This window comes from Crotalus tigris, unplaced genomic scaffold (assembly GCF_016545835.1).
Source record: "Crotalus tigris isolate CLP2741 ecotype Arizona unplaced genomic scaffold, ASM1654583v1 scf7180000018544.1747854, whole genome shotgun sequence".
Lineage (NCBI taxonomy): Eukaryota > Metazoa > Chordata > Lepidosauria > Squamata > Viperidae > Crotalus > Crotalus tigris.
This window is the reverse complement of record NW_024097068.1, coordinates 517550-535093: the sequence shown is the minus strand read 5'-3', so window position 1 is coordinate 535093 and position 17544 is coordinate 517550. Positions and strand designations below refer to the sequence as shown.

Below are 17544 nucleotides of genomic sequence, written 5' to 3'. Positions count from 1 at the left end.
TGTATTATTTTTGATTTCGGATACATTTATTTGTATTAATAAATACTGAAGGGGGTTTGCCTGAGGGCAGACTCGAGATTCCACACTCTTTGCATTTGAATAATGCAACTGTATGCCACTCTTCCCAATGCACGACGTACATGTATGTACGTGAAGTATATTCCATCTAGGGGGAGGGGTGTTTGTCCTGAGCCTGCAAAAGCAGGCTTGGGATGTTGCATTGGTCTCAGGCATTCCAAAAACTGCCCGGGACCAGACAGAGTGGTGCCGGCCTTGTGCGCATGCACAAGGCGCGAAAACGCTCTGTTCCTATTGGTTGAAACTGTCCGGGCTTCTGGCCATATAAAAAGGCCTGCGTGCCTTTTGCTTTTGCTTGGTTGTTGTAGAAGGAGAATAAAGCGTTTGTTAAGCATCGCTGTTGCGTCCTTCGCGAAATGGCAAGGCACGAGAAGCAGTTGTAGTTCTCAGGAAACTTTTTTATTTCAGTTCAGCATACTAGGTACAAGATGCTGACAACGCCCAGAACTCCCAGCCTCTTTTATAGGCCATTCCCGGGTCAATCTGCAACTTTTGGCGCGCCAGCACTTGCGCATGCGCACAAGTACTGGCGACAGCCTGTCTGGTCCCAGGCAGCTTGCACCTGCCCAGGACCGCTTGCAATGCCCCGAGCCTGCTTGCACAGGCTCAGGACATAACACCCCTTCCCCCCGGGTTAAGACTATTGATCATGTTATACTAACACAGAACCCATTGCGAGTGTAGTGCTATACTACCTTAAACCATACATTTCTTTTGCTTCCATCAGTCTCAGTGTTCTATTTCCTCTGTATACAGGAATGTTCTCTGTTAACTGTGTTTTGCCAATAGAGTTACAAAATCCTCTAAATACTTAGGGGATCTTCTGGCTCTCTGTGACCTCCTAACCTCTGGGTACCTGCCAAGTACCCCTTGACTGAGGGGTGATGTGTATCTGTCCCCTTATTACACCCTGGTGGTTCCCAAGGACTGTGCTCCAATGCCTGGCCTGCTTGCTTGCCCACCGGGCTCGTCAGGCCAGGGCTTCTTTCCTTGTTTGACCTGGTTGTCCTGCCTAACTGCAGGCTCTCTGGCCCCTCTAAGTGACTGTCACTGTTGGGCGATTCTGTAGAACCTCCAAGGTCCGTCCAAGACCTGTCAGGAGGTCGTCTGTCCCCTGGTTCCCGTTCTGTCCCCAGGCTTGTGGGGTTTTCAGTGCTGTCCCAAAACTCAGTTGTCCCTTGAGTGAAGTCAGAGGTGTTGTAGTCGGAATTTGGTTCCTCGACCACCTCCCTGTATGTTTGCCCCCTTCTAGGGACAGGGGTAGTGTCAGGCCAACTAGAAGGAGTGTGTGCCAGCTATCTTGCAGGGAATGGTTTATTGGGATGTTCCCGGGTATCCTCCCTGACTGGAGTACTGAGTGATGCGGGTGAGAAGTGATTATGCCCCCGGGGTGACTCCCTGGCTGGAGTAGGCGTTGATGCTGATATCTAGTTGAGCTCCTTGAATTCCTGTTTGGAGCACTCGCGGAATCTTGGGATAAGCTGTCTGTAGCTTCCTCATTAATGATGGGCAGCAGCCCATATCCTTCCCTTTGCCCAAAGGGGTCCCCCTCCCCCCCTGGAGAAGACCCAGGAGTCTCAGCGGGGTCCCGTCTAGGGCGAAGCTGGTCGATGTGTCGACGCAGGACACGACCGTTGTCCAGGGACACCTCATAAGACAGAGGACCTGTGACCCTGGATATAGCAGCGGGGATCCATGAATGACCAGGCCCATAATTACAAGTCCAAACCGGGGCACCCACAAGTAGTTGTCTAGGTGCCCTGGGGTGTGTGAAAGAAGAAGGCAGTCTGTCCGGATGCAACCGGTCAAGCTTGGTAGTCAGTTTGCGCCCCCAACGAAGTTCAGCTGGGCTCCTCCCCGTAGAAGTGGACGGTGTAGTGCGATAAGAAAGGAGGAAGTCAGCCAACCTGTGATGCCAGTCTCCGTAGGTAATTTTCTTCAAGGCGTCCTTGGTGATGCGAACCATGCGTTCAGCCATACCATTGGTGGACGGGTGGAAAGGTGCAGAGGTGGCATGACGAATCATGTTAGCCTGTAAGAAAGCTTCTGACGGCCCAGGCACACAGCTGCAATGTGTCCTTGTTTTCTGCATGCTCTGCAGATAGCGGAGCGGAACTTGCAGTCGGTTCTCTTGTGGCGACCTCCACAACCAAGGCACTTGGGGAGAGCTGAAAAGCTTCCTCTCTGTTTCCCTTCCTTCGTGGGGTAGAGACGGTCCACTTTATCGTCAGGATCCTCCTCAGAGTTTCTTTGGACTCCTTCCTGGTGCACGGACGCAGTATCTGGAGTGCTTCTGATCGGCCGCATGTTCTTGATGGCGCCACCCGCTGCTTCTTCTGCAGTGACCTCTCTCAAGGCATCTTGGAATGATAAGTCTTCTGTGGCAAAAAGTCTCTGCTGTAACTCTCTTTGCCTTAGTCCGCATACAAATCTGTCTCTCAATCGTTCTTCGAGGTCCTTGAACTCGCAGTGTTTAGCGGCTTTTCTCAGAGCAGCAATGTATTCTTTGGCCGATTCTCCAGGTCGTTGATCCCTCTGTTCGAAGGTGTGGCGCCACGCGATGACGGACAACTTGGGCTGGAAGTGCTCCTTTAGTAACTTCTTTAGATCTGCGTAGCTGACAGAGTCTAGAGGAACAGGTGCTGCAATGTTCTCAGTGATTTTGAATGCATCTTGACCGCAAACGCACAGCAGGGTGGCAGCCTTTAAACTATCTTCCCTTACTTGATTTACCTTGAGATAGTTTTCCACCATGGCTGCGTAGGACTCCCACCTCTCCGGATGTGAGACGTCGAATTCCGAAAGCCTTCCAATTTTTGCCATTTTGTAGAAAGGAAGGGTCTATCAGCCAGCCTACCCCCGATGCTCGCTGGATTGGCGGGTAGCTGCCGAGTCAACACCGTTCCTGCCGCTCAGGACTCACTCGGGTAAGCTTACACCTTTCTTCTGTTGATGTAAGGCATCCCACCTTCGTCGCCAGTGTTGCGTCCTTCGCGAAATGGCAAGACACGAGAAGCAGTTGTAGTTCTCAGGAAACTTCTTTATTTCAGTTCAGCATACTAGGTACAAGACGCCGACAATGCCCAGAACTCCCGGCCTCTTTTATAGGCCATTCCCGGGTCAATCTGCAACTTTTGGCGCGCCAGCACTTGCGCATGCACACAAGTACTGGCGACAGCATGTCTAGTCCCGGGCAGCTTGCACCTGCCCGGGACCGCTTGCAATGCCCCGAGCCTGCTTGCACAGGCTCAGGACATAACAATCGCCATGTGTCTTCATCATTCGCACGCGAACGAAGTATACAACAATATACATCTAGTATATTAAACATTTTAAAATCTAACTGTGTCTAGAGTGGTATGTCTTGCAATATGAAATTTAAATGAAAAATCTTTAAATGACTTTTGCAAATAAATGGTGGTTCTTCTTTTCTAAAACCAAATGCTAGGGAAAGCATTGGCAGCACTAGTAGTAATATAAACTCACCTTGTTGCTTTGAAATGTAGCTCCATGTTAGAAAAAGAAACTGAATGCATATTCACTAATTATATGCATATTGGTAAAGGTCAGCATGAGATCATTGTTTAAATGGAGTCAAAACAGCACAAGGAGATGGCCTTGTGCAATCTCCTTTTACTTGTATCTGATATGTTCTTTGGGAGTAACCAGATGTTTCTCATTTGCTGTTAGAACAGGCAGGAAAGGAGAACAACTGAAGCTTGCATCCCCACCCTTTTATACAAGTAATGGACTCATTGACATGAAGCTTGCTTGGATGCTTCTACAAAACACATTGTTGGGGGGGCTCTTCCACTTCCAGGTCTGACTAGAAGGTTATCTGCACCTGGAAAAAAGAAGTGCTTGAAAATGGTGTTTATCCACCTAGATAGTCTGGTCTTTAACTCCAGTATTCTTGTGCTGGAATGAATTATCAATCATGAGCATATAAGATTGCCTCATGCTGAATCAGACAAATTTGTATCTGCATTTACCAGCTTTAGTCCCTCACTAATGATTGTTCTTTGGGGAAAAAAGCCAGGTTATACAGTAATTTGAAATAATGATAGTAAATGTTCTAATGGCAGTGGTAATGGGGTTTTGCAATTCCCAGAATTCTTAGCCATATTTCTTTCTTGTTGGGAAATATGGAAGATTGATCTATATGATGATGTAACTGGACCATTAATCTCTGCCAATCTGACCAACTGTCAATGATAATCTGTATGATCCAAAATCTCTGTAAGGTTAGAGCTTCCTTATTTCTTTGTCTGTCTTCAGTAGACAACCCAGTATCCCTTTGAAACTACTCCCGCTGCCACTACTATTCTCACCGTCTCATGGAGTATGGTCATGGATGATGATAGTTGAAATGCAGAATATTAATTTGGATTAGATTTTTAATCTCACCATATATTAGTGATATTATATGATACTATTAATATAATATAGTATGATATGATGTGATATGATACGATATGATATTATATGATAATAATTTCCTCATCCTTATGGTGGTATACATCTTCTTCAATCTCAAGCGGCTCTACCAGAGGTCTGGAAGTTTGAGGGTTCAGCACAATATCCTAGCTGTTCTTGCTCTCTTCTGGACAGAAAGCTCTGATGTTTTTCCTGGGATCTGTTGGAGCCCCTTTCCCAATTTAGAAGACACAGCTCTGAGTGCTCCTACCACCACTGTGATGACTTTGGTCTTTATTTTCCACATCCTTGCCAGTACTCCATCAGGCCCTGGCACTTCTCTCCTAATATCCTATTTTTCCTTGGACATTAAGATTTCTAGCATTCTTTTTCACACAGGATTTTTCATCAATTCCACAAGTAAAATCTCCCATCACTCTTGTATTCTTCATATGAAGGGTATATTTTCCCAAGATTTCTATCTTGTTAGTTCATACATTAATTTCAATTGCCCCTTCCCACCCATGTGCTGCTGATTATAAGGTATTGACATACATTAAGTACAAGTCTTTAAAATATATATATGTAAATGCAGTAAAGATGTTGACTACTGTCTATGGAGAGGCATACAAATGATTTAGGACTGTTGAACCTAAAGGGTTCTAATTGATTTTGTGACTCTTGAAGTTTGTCTTATTTTCTCTTGTTGCTTTTACCAGACATAAAATATATTGAAATGTCACCAGGCAAAACCAAGTATCAAGAGTCTTGGCAGAGCTCAAGAAGTCCTTGCAGCACTCCACTTTCTGTGTCTTCCCCAAACCGCAGTCATTTATTTCTTCATGGAGGCAACCTTGGCTATAACTATGATGCTGTTGGTAATATTTCTGGAAGTGCACAGCATTTCTCCCCTACAGGAAGACAGTCACCAACTTGCATCCAAGTATCAGAGAGTATCTCCATTCCACAACGAGATCAGAAGAATTTTGCATCCTATGGTTCAAATTCTTCCCTAGCTTCCTCTCCGGGCATCCTGCAGCTCAGGAGGATGGCACAGCGATGCAGTGAGGCATCAATGCTTTCAACAAGTCCTGGGTCAGACACCAGTTACATTCTCGGAAGGTAAATGCATTCTATAAAAGGGGTTGTCCTGTGTAATTACTCCACACTTCTCTGTGAAAAATCATTGCCTGAGCTACTTTGCAGTGCTGGCTCACTAGATGACTATCAGGCAGGAAGATGAAAGGAGGAGGAAAAAATGTACAACAATAATGGCAGGAGAAAATAGTAGCAATGATAAAAAAACTGAATCAGAGTGGAGTAGTTCCCTCAAAAGATACCTTGGCCTGGTCACACTACCTCTAATCGAGCAGCAATTGTGCATATTTAAAGATGGTGGCTGGAAAAGATGAACTGGAACTGGGAAGTGACAGGAAAAAAGTAGGTTTCACCTACTGACTTGTTTGGGTATCGTACCTTCTACATGGTAAGGGAAGATGTATTTCAAGGCAGCTGCTATGTTATTTTCTTTGGACATAGCCAAAATACTTAGCTCCTCTGCATCCCTCACTATGTCAAAATAACTACAAATCACTTCTGTAAAATCAAGTTTAGGAAAGGCTGGGAGCCAAATCAATAGACACCTAAGCAAATCCACTAATGTACCAAATATCTGCTGCTTGAATCCAGCAGAAAGATCTTAGAGATGGAGGGGCCACATAAATCACTGAATCCAAATGCCTATTCAGTTCCGTTCATTCTGTTTAAGTGCCTTCTCCTTCAGAAGGTTGATGGTCAGAAGTCCCACTTTGTCTACACTGACTATGGCAGTGACCCCCAACCTTTTGTGCACCAGGAACTGGTTCCATGGAGAGGTTTTTCCATGGATCAGAGGGGGTGTGGTTTCACATACCACTTCTCTAAGAATTTATTTCCATAGCCAAACTCTTTTACTGTTTGGTTTTTTTCCCTAATGTCCAAGTGGAATCTGTAACTTAAGACCATATTTAGTCTCGCATTCTGGAATAATACAGAACAAACTATTTTCTTGATGATACCCCATTAATTAGTTGAGGAATATCATCAAAATGTGCCCTCTCCAAAGAAATATCATTTACCTCTACTTAGACTTTTGAAAAGATGGGTGTTTAAAAAACAAGAACAAACCACTAATTAGCTGATCACACTGGTTTTATCTAGGTGAGTTTCTATTAGTCTTTTAAACATGTTTAGCAAAACTGGACACCATTAGAGAGTTCTAAAATCTTGGGTACTTAGCATTTGCTCCCACATGGATATTTAGAACTAACAGTAATACAACCCTAATCTTCTTTAATAGTTTTGTATGTTTTTTTTTCTCTTTTGCAGCAGCAGCAGCCAATCATTATCCAACAATAAATCTGACATACCTTTAACCAAGTCAGTAGGAAGCCCCTCCTCCACTGAATCCCTGACACAGTGTTATGTTGCATCCAACAGCCCTGGTTCTTCCTACCCCAGAGCCACATGCTCCCAGAAAGCGAATTCTCCTCTAACTCAGACATACCAGAAGGGACAAACCGTCACCCACACCCACTCTCTTTCATCTTCAAATCCCCCACTCCCAATTCCTATAGTACTCATCAATGGTCTCCCAGAAGAGAGTGAGACAGCTACTCAACTTTCCAGGGGCTGCTCCAGTTCCTTCAAAGATAAGATGCTTAAAACCAAATCCAGCAGTTTTTCAGGAGTTAATGGTTTAAACAACTCCTATTCTGACAACTCAAGTTCCTCCACTTCTTCTCTGGATGGTAAGTTTTTCCATCCCTGTGACTAGAAGCTCACATCTTTGTTTCATTTCCAATTGGACTGCAAATTAATCTTTTATTTTAAAAATTGGGAGAGAATACAACTTTTTGGAATAAACAACCTTCCTCAGATCGTGTACCTTTCAGACGTGTGGTTCACCAGTCTGGATTGCCACTCCTTCCCCAGCCAACATGGATGTTGGTAAGAATTCTGGAAGCTGAGGTCCAATATCTAAAAAATACCAATCTAGAGGATGGGTGAAATAAAATTTCCCTGCTGTAGGAAGTCGAGGAAGTTATCCAAAGTAAAAAATGGCAGTGTGCCTGCTTATACAAAAGTCAGGGAATAGGGCCAATCTGTATAATCAGCCTGGTAAAGTTTCCTAAATTGACCACATATTCCCTATTTGTTAATTCACTACCTTCCCTCATTTTCCCCTGTGGGTCTTTTGAAGTATTTCAAGAAACTTAGTGAGGAAAAAGCACAAATCAAGATAAAGTAAATTCCTTTCAATGCAACCTTTTTCCTTATATTTTCCATCTGACAATCAGCTTGAGAAGGAAGCTAGTGGGGAACACCAATATCAGAAATGGACTTCCCTTGCCTTCCCATTCTCATACATGCTTCTCTCTGCTACCATCTGAGCAATATCACTCAACCAAGGAGGAAGGGGCAATTGTAGACTTGCAAGTTAAATTAACCCTGCATCCTCCTTCTAGAAAGTAGGACTATTAGAAAAACAAGGTGGCTGATCAGGGATATCCAATCAATAATTCATCTAGAATGGCATATTGTTGCTTAACAGTAGCTAGATGTTCTAGTAAAATTTAGTCACTCTGTTAATATTAAATCCTGACATGTAATGTTGGGGTTTTGAATGTTTGCTAGGAAATCTAATTAAACAGTATTTACTTTTGAGGTAGAGGAGGGCAGTACAAAATCCAGAGGCTGGGTCTAAAACAGCAAAATTGACTTAAAATTCCGGCATGTGATTTGAGGAGATTCAGTTTGGAGATTCATTAAAGTCCTTGAATGTGAAAGTTGTGTTTTAAGCTGTCACAACTAAGCAGTCTCTTTTAAATTTTGTTTTCTTTTAAAATTAGTTATATCACCGTGCAAAAGAAAAATTCTTTCAAGCTTTATAAAAGTCCTCTGGACATCTGCAAAGGGTATCAAAACTTCTCCCCCTCAAAATGAAAGCTATAATGAAATGATGGGAGCAATATTATGTGTCACATATGTAAACATAGGGTATGGCTTTCATTAAAAATTAATTGAACCATCTTGATATTTTTAAACCCTTCCCCTTATGCCCTTGCCTTAATTGCAAAAGAAAATTTCATTTCTAACTTAACTTTCTGGATTTCAGTAGGATCTCTGGGAATTTGGAAAGAATTTGGGTCTTTCCCATTATCTCAGTGAGGTCCATCAATTTCAGTATTTATAGATTAAAATGGATGGACAATCTCTTTTTCCCCTCACCTTGTTTTCATTTATTTTATAAACCTTCCTTATACGCAGAAATTTTTCTAAGATTAAAAAAACTCTATGATGAAAAATATCTGATTGATTTTTTTAACCACTTTTTCCTAACTCAGATGTGTGTGTATATATATATATATATTCATACAGGGTATTCCAAAGAAGCCCAGACAACTATGAAGTTTGTGATGGACACCTCAAAATATTGGTTTAAACCCAGCATCACAAGAGACCAAGGTAATCTAAGGAACAGCAAGCAACAAATACATAAAATAAAAGAAAGGCAAGAAAGCTAAAAAACCTAAGAATGTGGCCTGATTCAGACACAGAGATAAATATGATTGTTACATGAATTAGTTACATGAGCTGATGTCTCTTCCCATCTCTGTGGAAGGAGTTTTACTGATTTTTTATGGATTCATGGTGTTGTCCAGCTTTTTAATACATATTTTTCGCCTTGGAAAGCAGGCTAGAAATACTTACTTCCAAGATCCATTTCAGAAAAAAGAAGTTGCTGGCAGCTACATCTAAGGCAGGGGTCTTCAAACTTGGCCCTTTTATGACTTGTGGACTTCAGCTCCCAGAATTCCTCAGCCAGGCACACTGGTTGAGGAATTCTGGGAGTTGAAGTCCACAAGTCATAAAAGGGCCAAGTTTGAAGACCCCTAATCTAAGGCTTCGCTTTAGAGTATTGGACTGAGCAGTGCTAGAGGGATCTACTATCCTAGTAAACATGCTTTTGGGGGGAAACAAAAAAGGGACGACTATTTCATTCTTTTGTTGCTGTTGTTAAATGATAAACCTTGCTGGGATGGCCCATGGGATCCTTGAGGAGCACTTAATCCACAACAACTTCAAATCCAACAGCCATCTTTTGACTTCTTCACCATAGGTGTGGTTCAAGGATAGCAACAACATTCTGTGTTGTACCTGAACCATACCTTTATCTTCTTTCTAGGAGCACATCCATCTATGGTACTCCTGGAAGCAGAGACTTCCAAGTTTACTTCTGATGTAGAAAGTGGAGGCAGAAATTATAGTAGTAGGAGAAAAAAAAACAACCAATAGAAATCAGCTTCACTGTGCTTTTTCTCTCCTAGACTTTATACTTGTCCTAGCCTTTTTCTTCCTTTGGCTCAGAACATGGGTATAGTGAAAAGGATAATAAGAAAGAGTTATGCAACAAAAATAATTTCAGAGAAATGTGTTTAAAAGAGATTTCTTCAATTATTTGGGCTAATAACAGGTACATTAGGAAAGCTATGCCCAAATGCTCCATATAAGTTATTAACAAAATTCAGTATGGTTTTAACTGATCTATTAAAATTAAGTCTGTAAAAAACCCTGAAGCAATGCCACATAGATACAAAAAGGAAAATGTACCAGATTTATATTGATTTACATGTCCATTTTGGGAAAGAATCAACTTGCAGAATGCAGTGGTGAAAGGATTTAATCTTTGCCGTCCCTTCCTCATTGGGAACAGGGAAACTTCTGGAAATACAAATGAATGTTCGGAGCATTAAAAACTTGATAGAGTTATTAGATGAGACAAAATAAATGTCTCTCGGTTATTTTTCTCTGCCTCAATTTACTATTTATTTACCTATTTACCTACTCCCTGATGTTTGAAACTCCAAACTTTGGGACAACTTATTTCTTTAGTATGATGTAAGTTTCAGCCTTACATATATTTGTCACATTCAAATTGAGTTGATACTGCTACTCAAAATAATTACATCAATTGTCATTTACTTTCTTATTTGTAAGATAAAACTCCATTGATAAAGACTGGTATCCAATCACACTGCCATGTCCTGGCATTTTAAGAGATGTTGTCTATATAGCTAGTATTTTTTCCTAGCTATTATTTAAGCTTTTGTTACATATATCCATGCTAAATAAGGCATTTTGTTTGTTCTTTCAAATAATTCCCCACAATTTTCTTTTGGGATATAACTCTCTATACAAAGCCAGTAATAGCAGACCATACCTGGGAAAGGAAAGCATAAAAGCATTTTATGAGAATAAAATAGATAAAGACATGCAGACAATATTTTCTTCCTAGGATCTTCAAACTGCCCAATTCTTTCAAATATAAAGCCTTTCTAGTCTTATCTCAGGTAACGAACAGCAAAGAGACTAAGCTATAAATCAAAAAACTCCTGATTCCAATCTGGTCTCTGTGTAATGGCCAAATGGTCTTAGGTAAGCCATTATCCCTCTCTGCAACATATGATCACAATATTGGTTTACCTATGGGGATACTGTAAAGGTACCTGCTAAGTAATGCACGTGAAATGCTTTGAACACAGGAAATTCTGTTTGCAAAAAATACAAATGATTATCTCTCTTTATTCTTTGATATGGTGACACTTTGTTCTTTGGTGTATGTTTTAACAGCTATCCAACTGCTAATGGATGAACCACCGGGTACATTTATTATGAGGGACAGCACATCTTATCCTGGCTCATTTGGCTTAGCCCTGAAAGTTTTCAGCAACAAAGCAGGTACTCAGAATTTCTGCTTCAAATTGCAAAGAGGTGATAATAGAGAAGGTCTACAGCAACCTTCTCCTATCTGATACTTTCCAGATGTATTTTACTATAAATTCTAGAATTCCCAAGCAGAGGGCCAGTTGGCTGGGAAGTCTGGAAGTTGCAGCTCCAGCATATTTGGAAGCCACTGCACTGAGAAAAGCTGCTCTGGTGCCAAACTGTGCAGAAACCCCACTTAAGGGATTCTTTATTTAGGCTCCCACCTGCATGTTCCCAGTCTGACAAGGAAGGGAAAGATAGCAGACTCCCAAAATTCTGACAGTGTTGGAAAGCAAGAGAGGCTAGTGACTCTTGCAGAGAGGCAGCACATTCATTTTTCTAAAGATTGATGATGCAACTGCAGCTAATGCAGAGAGGTGATAGTTCCCTGCATGGCCAAAAGCTGCAAAGTCATGGCTGTAATTAATCATTCAACATATTGCTCACTGCATGTTCCCAGTTGCCTTGTGGCATACAGTTAAGGAAATTCTGTGAAAATGAAAAACAGAGCTCTATAACTGGTAGAGCACAGCATCCCCATAAAAGCAACCAATTGTTGTTACATGTTTTAGAAATCAAAACCAAACAAATCTCAAGTTTTTTCACACAGGAAAGTAATAGTAGGGGAAACCCCAGAGAGTAAATGAAAGAGGAGAGGAGAAATGACTGATGAGGCGTCCACAGGAACTGTGAACAAATAAAACAATAGAAAGTTGGTAAATGACTATATTCAGAGTCTTTCTGAATCAAGAGCAATGAGAAGTTCAAGTAAGAGAAAACTTTGCTTCTCACATTGGAAGCAACCTACAAGATGTCGCAGGGGAAATGAAACAGAAACAAAGCAAACTTCATGTGCTGGAGCCTGTCCATGCAACAATTTCAGGGTAAAATAGTTGCAAGCCAGGACAAGCAAGCTTTCTGTGACTTCAGCAGGGATCAGCTTCAGGGAGGGGAATGCAGCTGAAGGGAAATGTAAGCTTCTCTATTAATTAACTACCTGTGCCCCAGCTGAGTTATGAAGCATAGAGGAGATGAAAGTTAATGAACATTAAGAGGAGCAGTGCAGGAGGGAAACCAACTGTTCCATGTCATTCTACACAACTGTAAAAGATTTTCTCCAATGTGGCTCAAACAGCAAATTTTGTCGGCTTGCGTAAATAATCTATTTAAAACAGAAGAGCGCAGTGAGAGATTGTAAATAATGCTAGCTAATATCGCAACCTTTGTTTTAATGTTAAAAATTAATATTTATTTTTAGCATTTAAACTTTGCCCTTTCGTTTTTGAACGTTGGGAAAGAGTTTATCCTCAAAGAAATCACTAGAGTAAAACTGTACCATGCCACATTGATGTCTTCTAAATATATTCAACTACAAATCTCATTAGTTCTACCCAGGATGGTCATTGGGAATTATGGAATTTGTATTCCAACCCATCTGAGGCTCTGTGCTGGAAAAGACTGCAAAAAAATGCACATATCCCTATGAAAATAGAGAGGACAGACATAGGTTAAAGAATCTCTGCTCATTTGCTTCTTCTCAATTTTGTTTGGTTTATATTGCATTTGCAGGCCAAAAGCAATATTTTCTCTGTGATTATTTGTATGGATGAACTTTATAGAAGGCCTTTTCTGTTGTTGTCATATACTGAAAAAGTTCCTTAAACGGTTGCATTCATGACTGTGATAGAAGGTCAGGGGGTCTCATTCCAGTCCCAAATTCTATCATGTGTGGTAAAATATCTTGTTATGTTTAGGACTCCAACTCATTAGCTTGCATTTGAAATTCAATCCAATTCTCACATTGCTGAATTTGCAGTTACATAAAGTTTCTTTAAACCAGATTTTAGGAACATGAATTGTTGAGAGACTATACAACCCATTTCATGAGATATTGAGTTTAGGTTTTTTTAAAGATTTAACTTTCACATCTCTGGAGGAATTCCACTATGAGTCCATCACTGATTTATATTCAGAAACACTTTGTTTCATGAGCTAAAACTGTTGTCAGAACAATTCTGCTCCTTCATCTGGTTTAAATTTGTAACAAAGAATTTTCAAAAGATGATGATAATGGCATCAGAAAATCAGAAAAAAAATGTGTTATCTATTTATGTGTATAAAACTGGGTTCAGGAATTATGTCAATATTAAATATAAACAGCACCAAAATTAAAATAAGAAAGCCAGATTTGAATAAAGCCTAAAAAATCCACTTTTAAAGCTCTTTGGAAAGCTTCCAATATAAGGTGTTGGTTTTTTATAGGTTGCATTTCAGATTCCTTTGTTTTGTTTTAAAGGAGAAGATGCTGGTAACCACATTAGACACTTCCTCATTGAATCCTCTCCCAAAGGAGTGCATCTTAAGGGAGCAGAAGAAGAACCCTATTTTGGTAAGATTCTTGGTTGGTTTCAGCTACTTATGCTTAAGCTTTGACTGCCATATATTCATGCATATAGTTATTAGCTGGGGTTGCGATTAGCTGAGGTTCAGGCAGTTGCATTTGTGTTGCTTTTTGCACCTAAAAAAGTGCCATGCCTATCTGATTCAGCAAGGTAAAGGTAAAGTCATGTCCAACTCTAAGGGGTAGTATTCATCTTCATTTCTTAGCTGAGGGAGCCAGCAGTCATGTGGCTAGCATGACTATACATTCATGTGTATGGAACGCTGTTACTTTCTCACCAAAGTGATACCTATTTATATACTTGCATGTGCATGCTTTCGAACTGCTAGTTGGGCAGGAGCTGGGAGAAGCTACTGAAGCTCATATATCCCACAGCATTCGGGTCTCGAACTTGGGGTGTCAGTTTTCCAGCTGGCCAGTTCAGCATCTTTAGCCATTCAGTATCATGCCCATTCCCTTTGAAATAGATTCAGTGTTCTATTTCAATTAAGTAGAAAGTGGAAAGTCTATGGAAAGTCATAAGTGGGCAGTCTTGGAAAGCAATGGAACTTTTCACATAGTCTACAATCCTAGAACCAATAAACAGAGATAGCTAACCTTTTACTAGTGATGTCTTATATGGGAAGAACAGATAATCTTTTCCATCTCTTCCTTTATCATGAAGAGTGAGTCTTACCATTTCAGACTGAATCTCTGATATTCAATTGGCCTACTCGCAAATCAATGTAGCTTCTTAAAAATCCTCATAAAAATTGGTATCTATTTGGGGGGATATTTTCTAAAGGATTAGAAATGCACACACTGTGCAAATGATCTTTTCCTAATACGTATAAAAATCTTTGTATAAATCTTTCCATTATATATAAATTTTGGTACAGATATCTTTTAAAAAATTATGGGCTTTTGCAAAATTTAATAAATATATAGTGTTATACAGAGTGCGTTCTGGTTTGGAATTAGATTTAGCGAGTGAATTTGCATCAAATGTTTTACCATTTTCATCCATATCTATCATTCCATTCAAAGTAACAAGGGAGGGAGCATCCTAATAATGGAAAACCACCACCACCTCAAGAACTGCCTTCCAGTCACTCAAATTCCTCACCCCATTCTTTTCAAGAGACAAAGAGGTCTGCTGGTTTCATAAAATCTCCAGTTTGTTAACACTGCTACCCCAGTTGTTGATTACCTGAAAATGAATAATTTGGACATAAAGTGTGAGATGTGAGGTAGTAATGTGGGCTACAGAGATGTTAAGAACACTTTGTACAATCTCATTCATTTGTTCTTTATTACAGGGAGTCTCTCCGCATTTGTATATCAACACACCATTATGCCATTAGCACTACCCTGCAAACTGATCATTTCTAGTCAAGGTATGTTTAGGATCTTGGATCAAGATTTCCTGCAGCGATCAAAAGAATAATATACTGCAGCATGAATTCTTACAAACCTTATAGATACCAGCTAACAACAATTCCTTTTTAAACCTAAATATATTTGCTAACAAGTAAAACCTCAATGAAAAGAATGTTAATATATATTAATGTATTAAACTGAACTCTGCGTCATATTAGAATTGCAGATTTTGAGAGATCTTTCCAGAAAAGGATATGATTGTGCATCAAGATTTTAATTTAATATGTTCTGTAATGTGGCTGTAATTGTGTGCTGTTATACCTATCTTAGCTTTCCTCAATGATGAAAATCCAGTCCTTGATTCAGAAGCTGCTCTTCCTTTGTCTCAGAAAGCTGCTGGTGAGTATAATGGGAGTAAGCATTTTTCTTCAGTTAACCAGACCATTTCATATCCTAAAGGTTAAAGTAATAAATAATGACCTGCAGTTTTGTCTACATGTTTTGCCTCTTTTCATTGTTGTCACTCTTCTATAAAGATGTTACATTTTTGCTACCATTCAGACCACAATATCCTGTATCTACACAAATATATTTTGGGGAGGCATGGTGATTGCATAATAGATTTTAATCCTTTGTGGTTTCTGTATGTGGGTGTGTATGTGAGAGAGAGGGGAGAGGCAGAGAGAGGGGAGACAGAGGAAGGAAGGAAGGAAGGAAGGAAGGAAGGAAGGAAGGAAGGAAGGAAGGAAGGAAGGAAGGAAGGAAGGAAGAAAGAAAGAAAGAAAGAAAGAAAGAAAGAAAGAAAGAAAGAAAGAAAGAAAGAAATGAATTTCAGAAGTATTTATCAAGTCTGACTGCTTCTGACTATGGCTTGGGGGAAGAGTTAAGGGATACATTTAGCCCATTTAGCCCATACTGACAGCTGGTCAAAGAGAGAACTTCCAGGAAGATCAGCTACAGAAGCTTTCATCAGATACTGTAAAGTTGAGCTAATAGGTAACATTCACTTATTTCATTAGGTTCGAAGGATATTGTCAGGCTTTCTTTGTGATTTCATGCTCACTTTCATGCTTCCTTCTGTTGCATACATTGATTTCCTTTCTGGGTGATTTTTTTTTTCTTTCCCTCCAGGCTTCCTTCCTTTCTTTTCTTTGTCTATGCTATTTCATCACTAGCAACTTGTAGCAACTTCTAGCACAGCTAAGGTTATTACCAAGTTAGTTTCACCCAGTTATGCAGATCATTTGTTGTTGTTTTTTGTTTTGTTTTTCTAAGTATTGAGTAGAGAGTAGCAATGTTCAGGCGTTTTCTTAGCCTGCAACTGGGAATAAGACACATGCATACACAGCTTCAAGTTTCTTGCAAAGGACGAAGCACCATTCTGCTCAGCTTTCAATGGGACATGGTAGACAATCTAGAAGACCAAAGGGGCGAATACTGCTCAACCACTTACTCGTGAGGAAAAACCACTTTGTATTGAATGAGGCAGGACTTTTATTTTTACACAGCTTTTATGGAACAAAACTCCAACCAGTCCTTTAGCCAGTCTTGTTGAAACGAACAAGATTCAGTCTCTTGAGTTCTCAGTTGGAATGCTCCAGGTTTAAGTCACTCAAACACACAGAAAGCTGACAAACCTGGTTAAATATCCAAGAATCCTCAGGCTCCTTAGAGTCTTTTACTTTTCCTGGAGAGCCGCCCCATCGCCCTCCGCTGTCCTGCATGCGTCTGCACATCCACACATCTGGAACAGGCCCCAGCTGCTCGTCTTTGCTCAGTTCAGGCCCTCAACTCAGCTGTCTTTCTGCCTGAGTGTGAGTAGATGGGCCCGGTGTCACATCTAGCTCTGAGTCTTCAAGCTCCTCTGAGCCTTCCATGGACTCCGATGTGACCCCAGGTAATCCTTCTCCCTCATCCGATTCATCTGACTCAGCTGCCAGATTCTGCTGGCAGGCAAGGACTCCCAACACTATCCCTCACCACGGGACCCTTCCTCCAGCTCTGATAGGTCAGATGTGGTCATGAAGGGAATTGTTTGTGGAACACCATCACCAAAGCATGCACGGTGGTCACATCCTCCCAGGTGAACTCCTCCAGTCCATAGCCCTTCCACTCAATCAAATACTGGAATCGGCCTTTCAACCAACGGGAGTATCAAATACTGGTGACCTCATACTTGGGAGCATTGTCTCCATCCCATTGTTCTGGTGGGGGATGTTCTGATTGGTGGAGCAGATACACTGGTTTTTCTGGGACCAGAGGGACCGGTGAAAGACCAGATGTACCCGTAATGAACATGGCAATGTTAACCGATAAACAACCAGATTAATGATGACTTCAATAGGGAAAGGGCCTAGGTACCAGTGGTCCAGTTTCTTGGCAGGCCGGTCTGACAGAAGGTGCCTGGTTGAAAGCCATACCCAATCTCCCACAGCTAACACAGGCATATCTCACCATGACTGATCAGTGACTTTCTGGTAATC

The 17544-nt window shown here is 40.9% G+C and overlaps 1 protein-coding gene across 2 annotated transcripts in view; it reads left to right on the top strand.

Annotated features, from left to right (window-relative positions):
* TNS4 (tensin 4) overlaps positions 1–17544 on the top strand; it is a 63209-nt gene that overhangs the window by 22690 nt on the left and 22975 nt on the right. For both annotated transcript variants that reach the window (XM_039353985.1, XM_039353986.1), the window contains 7 exons: positions 5214–5616; positions 6862–7283; positions 8914–9000; positions 11167–11274; positions 13598–13690; positions 15001–15078; positions 15392–15460. In XM_039353985.1, coding sequence (XP_039209919.1) covers positions 5214–5616; positions 6862–7283; positions 8914–9000; positions 11167–11274; positions 13598–13690; positions 15001–15078; positions 15392–15460 — 1260 coding nt within the window. The remainder of the gene's footprint in view (positions 1–5213; positions 5617–6861; positions 7284–8913; positions 9001–11166; positions 11275–13597; positions 13691–15000; positions 15079–15391; positions 15461–17544) is intronic.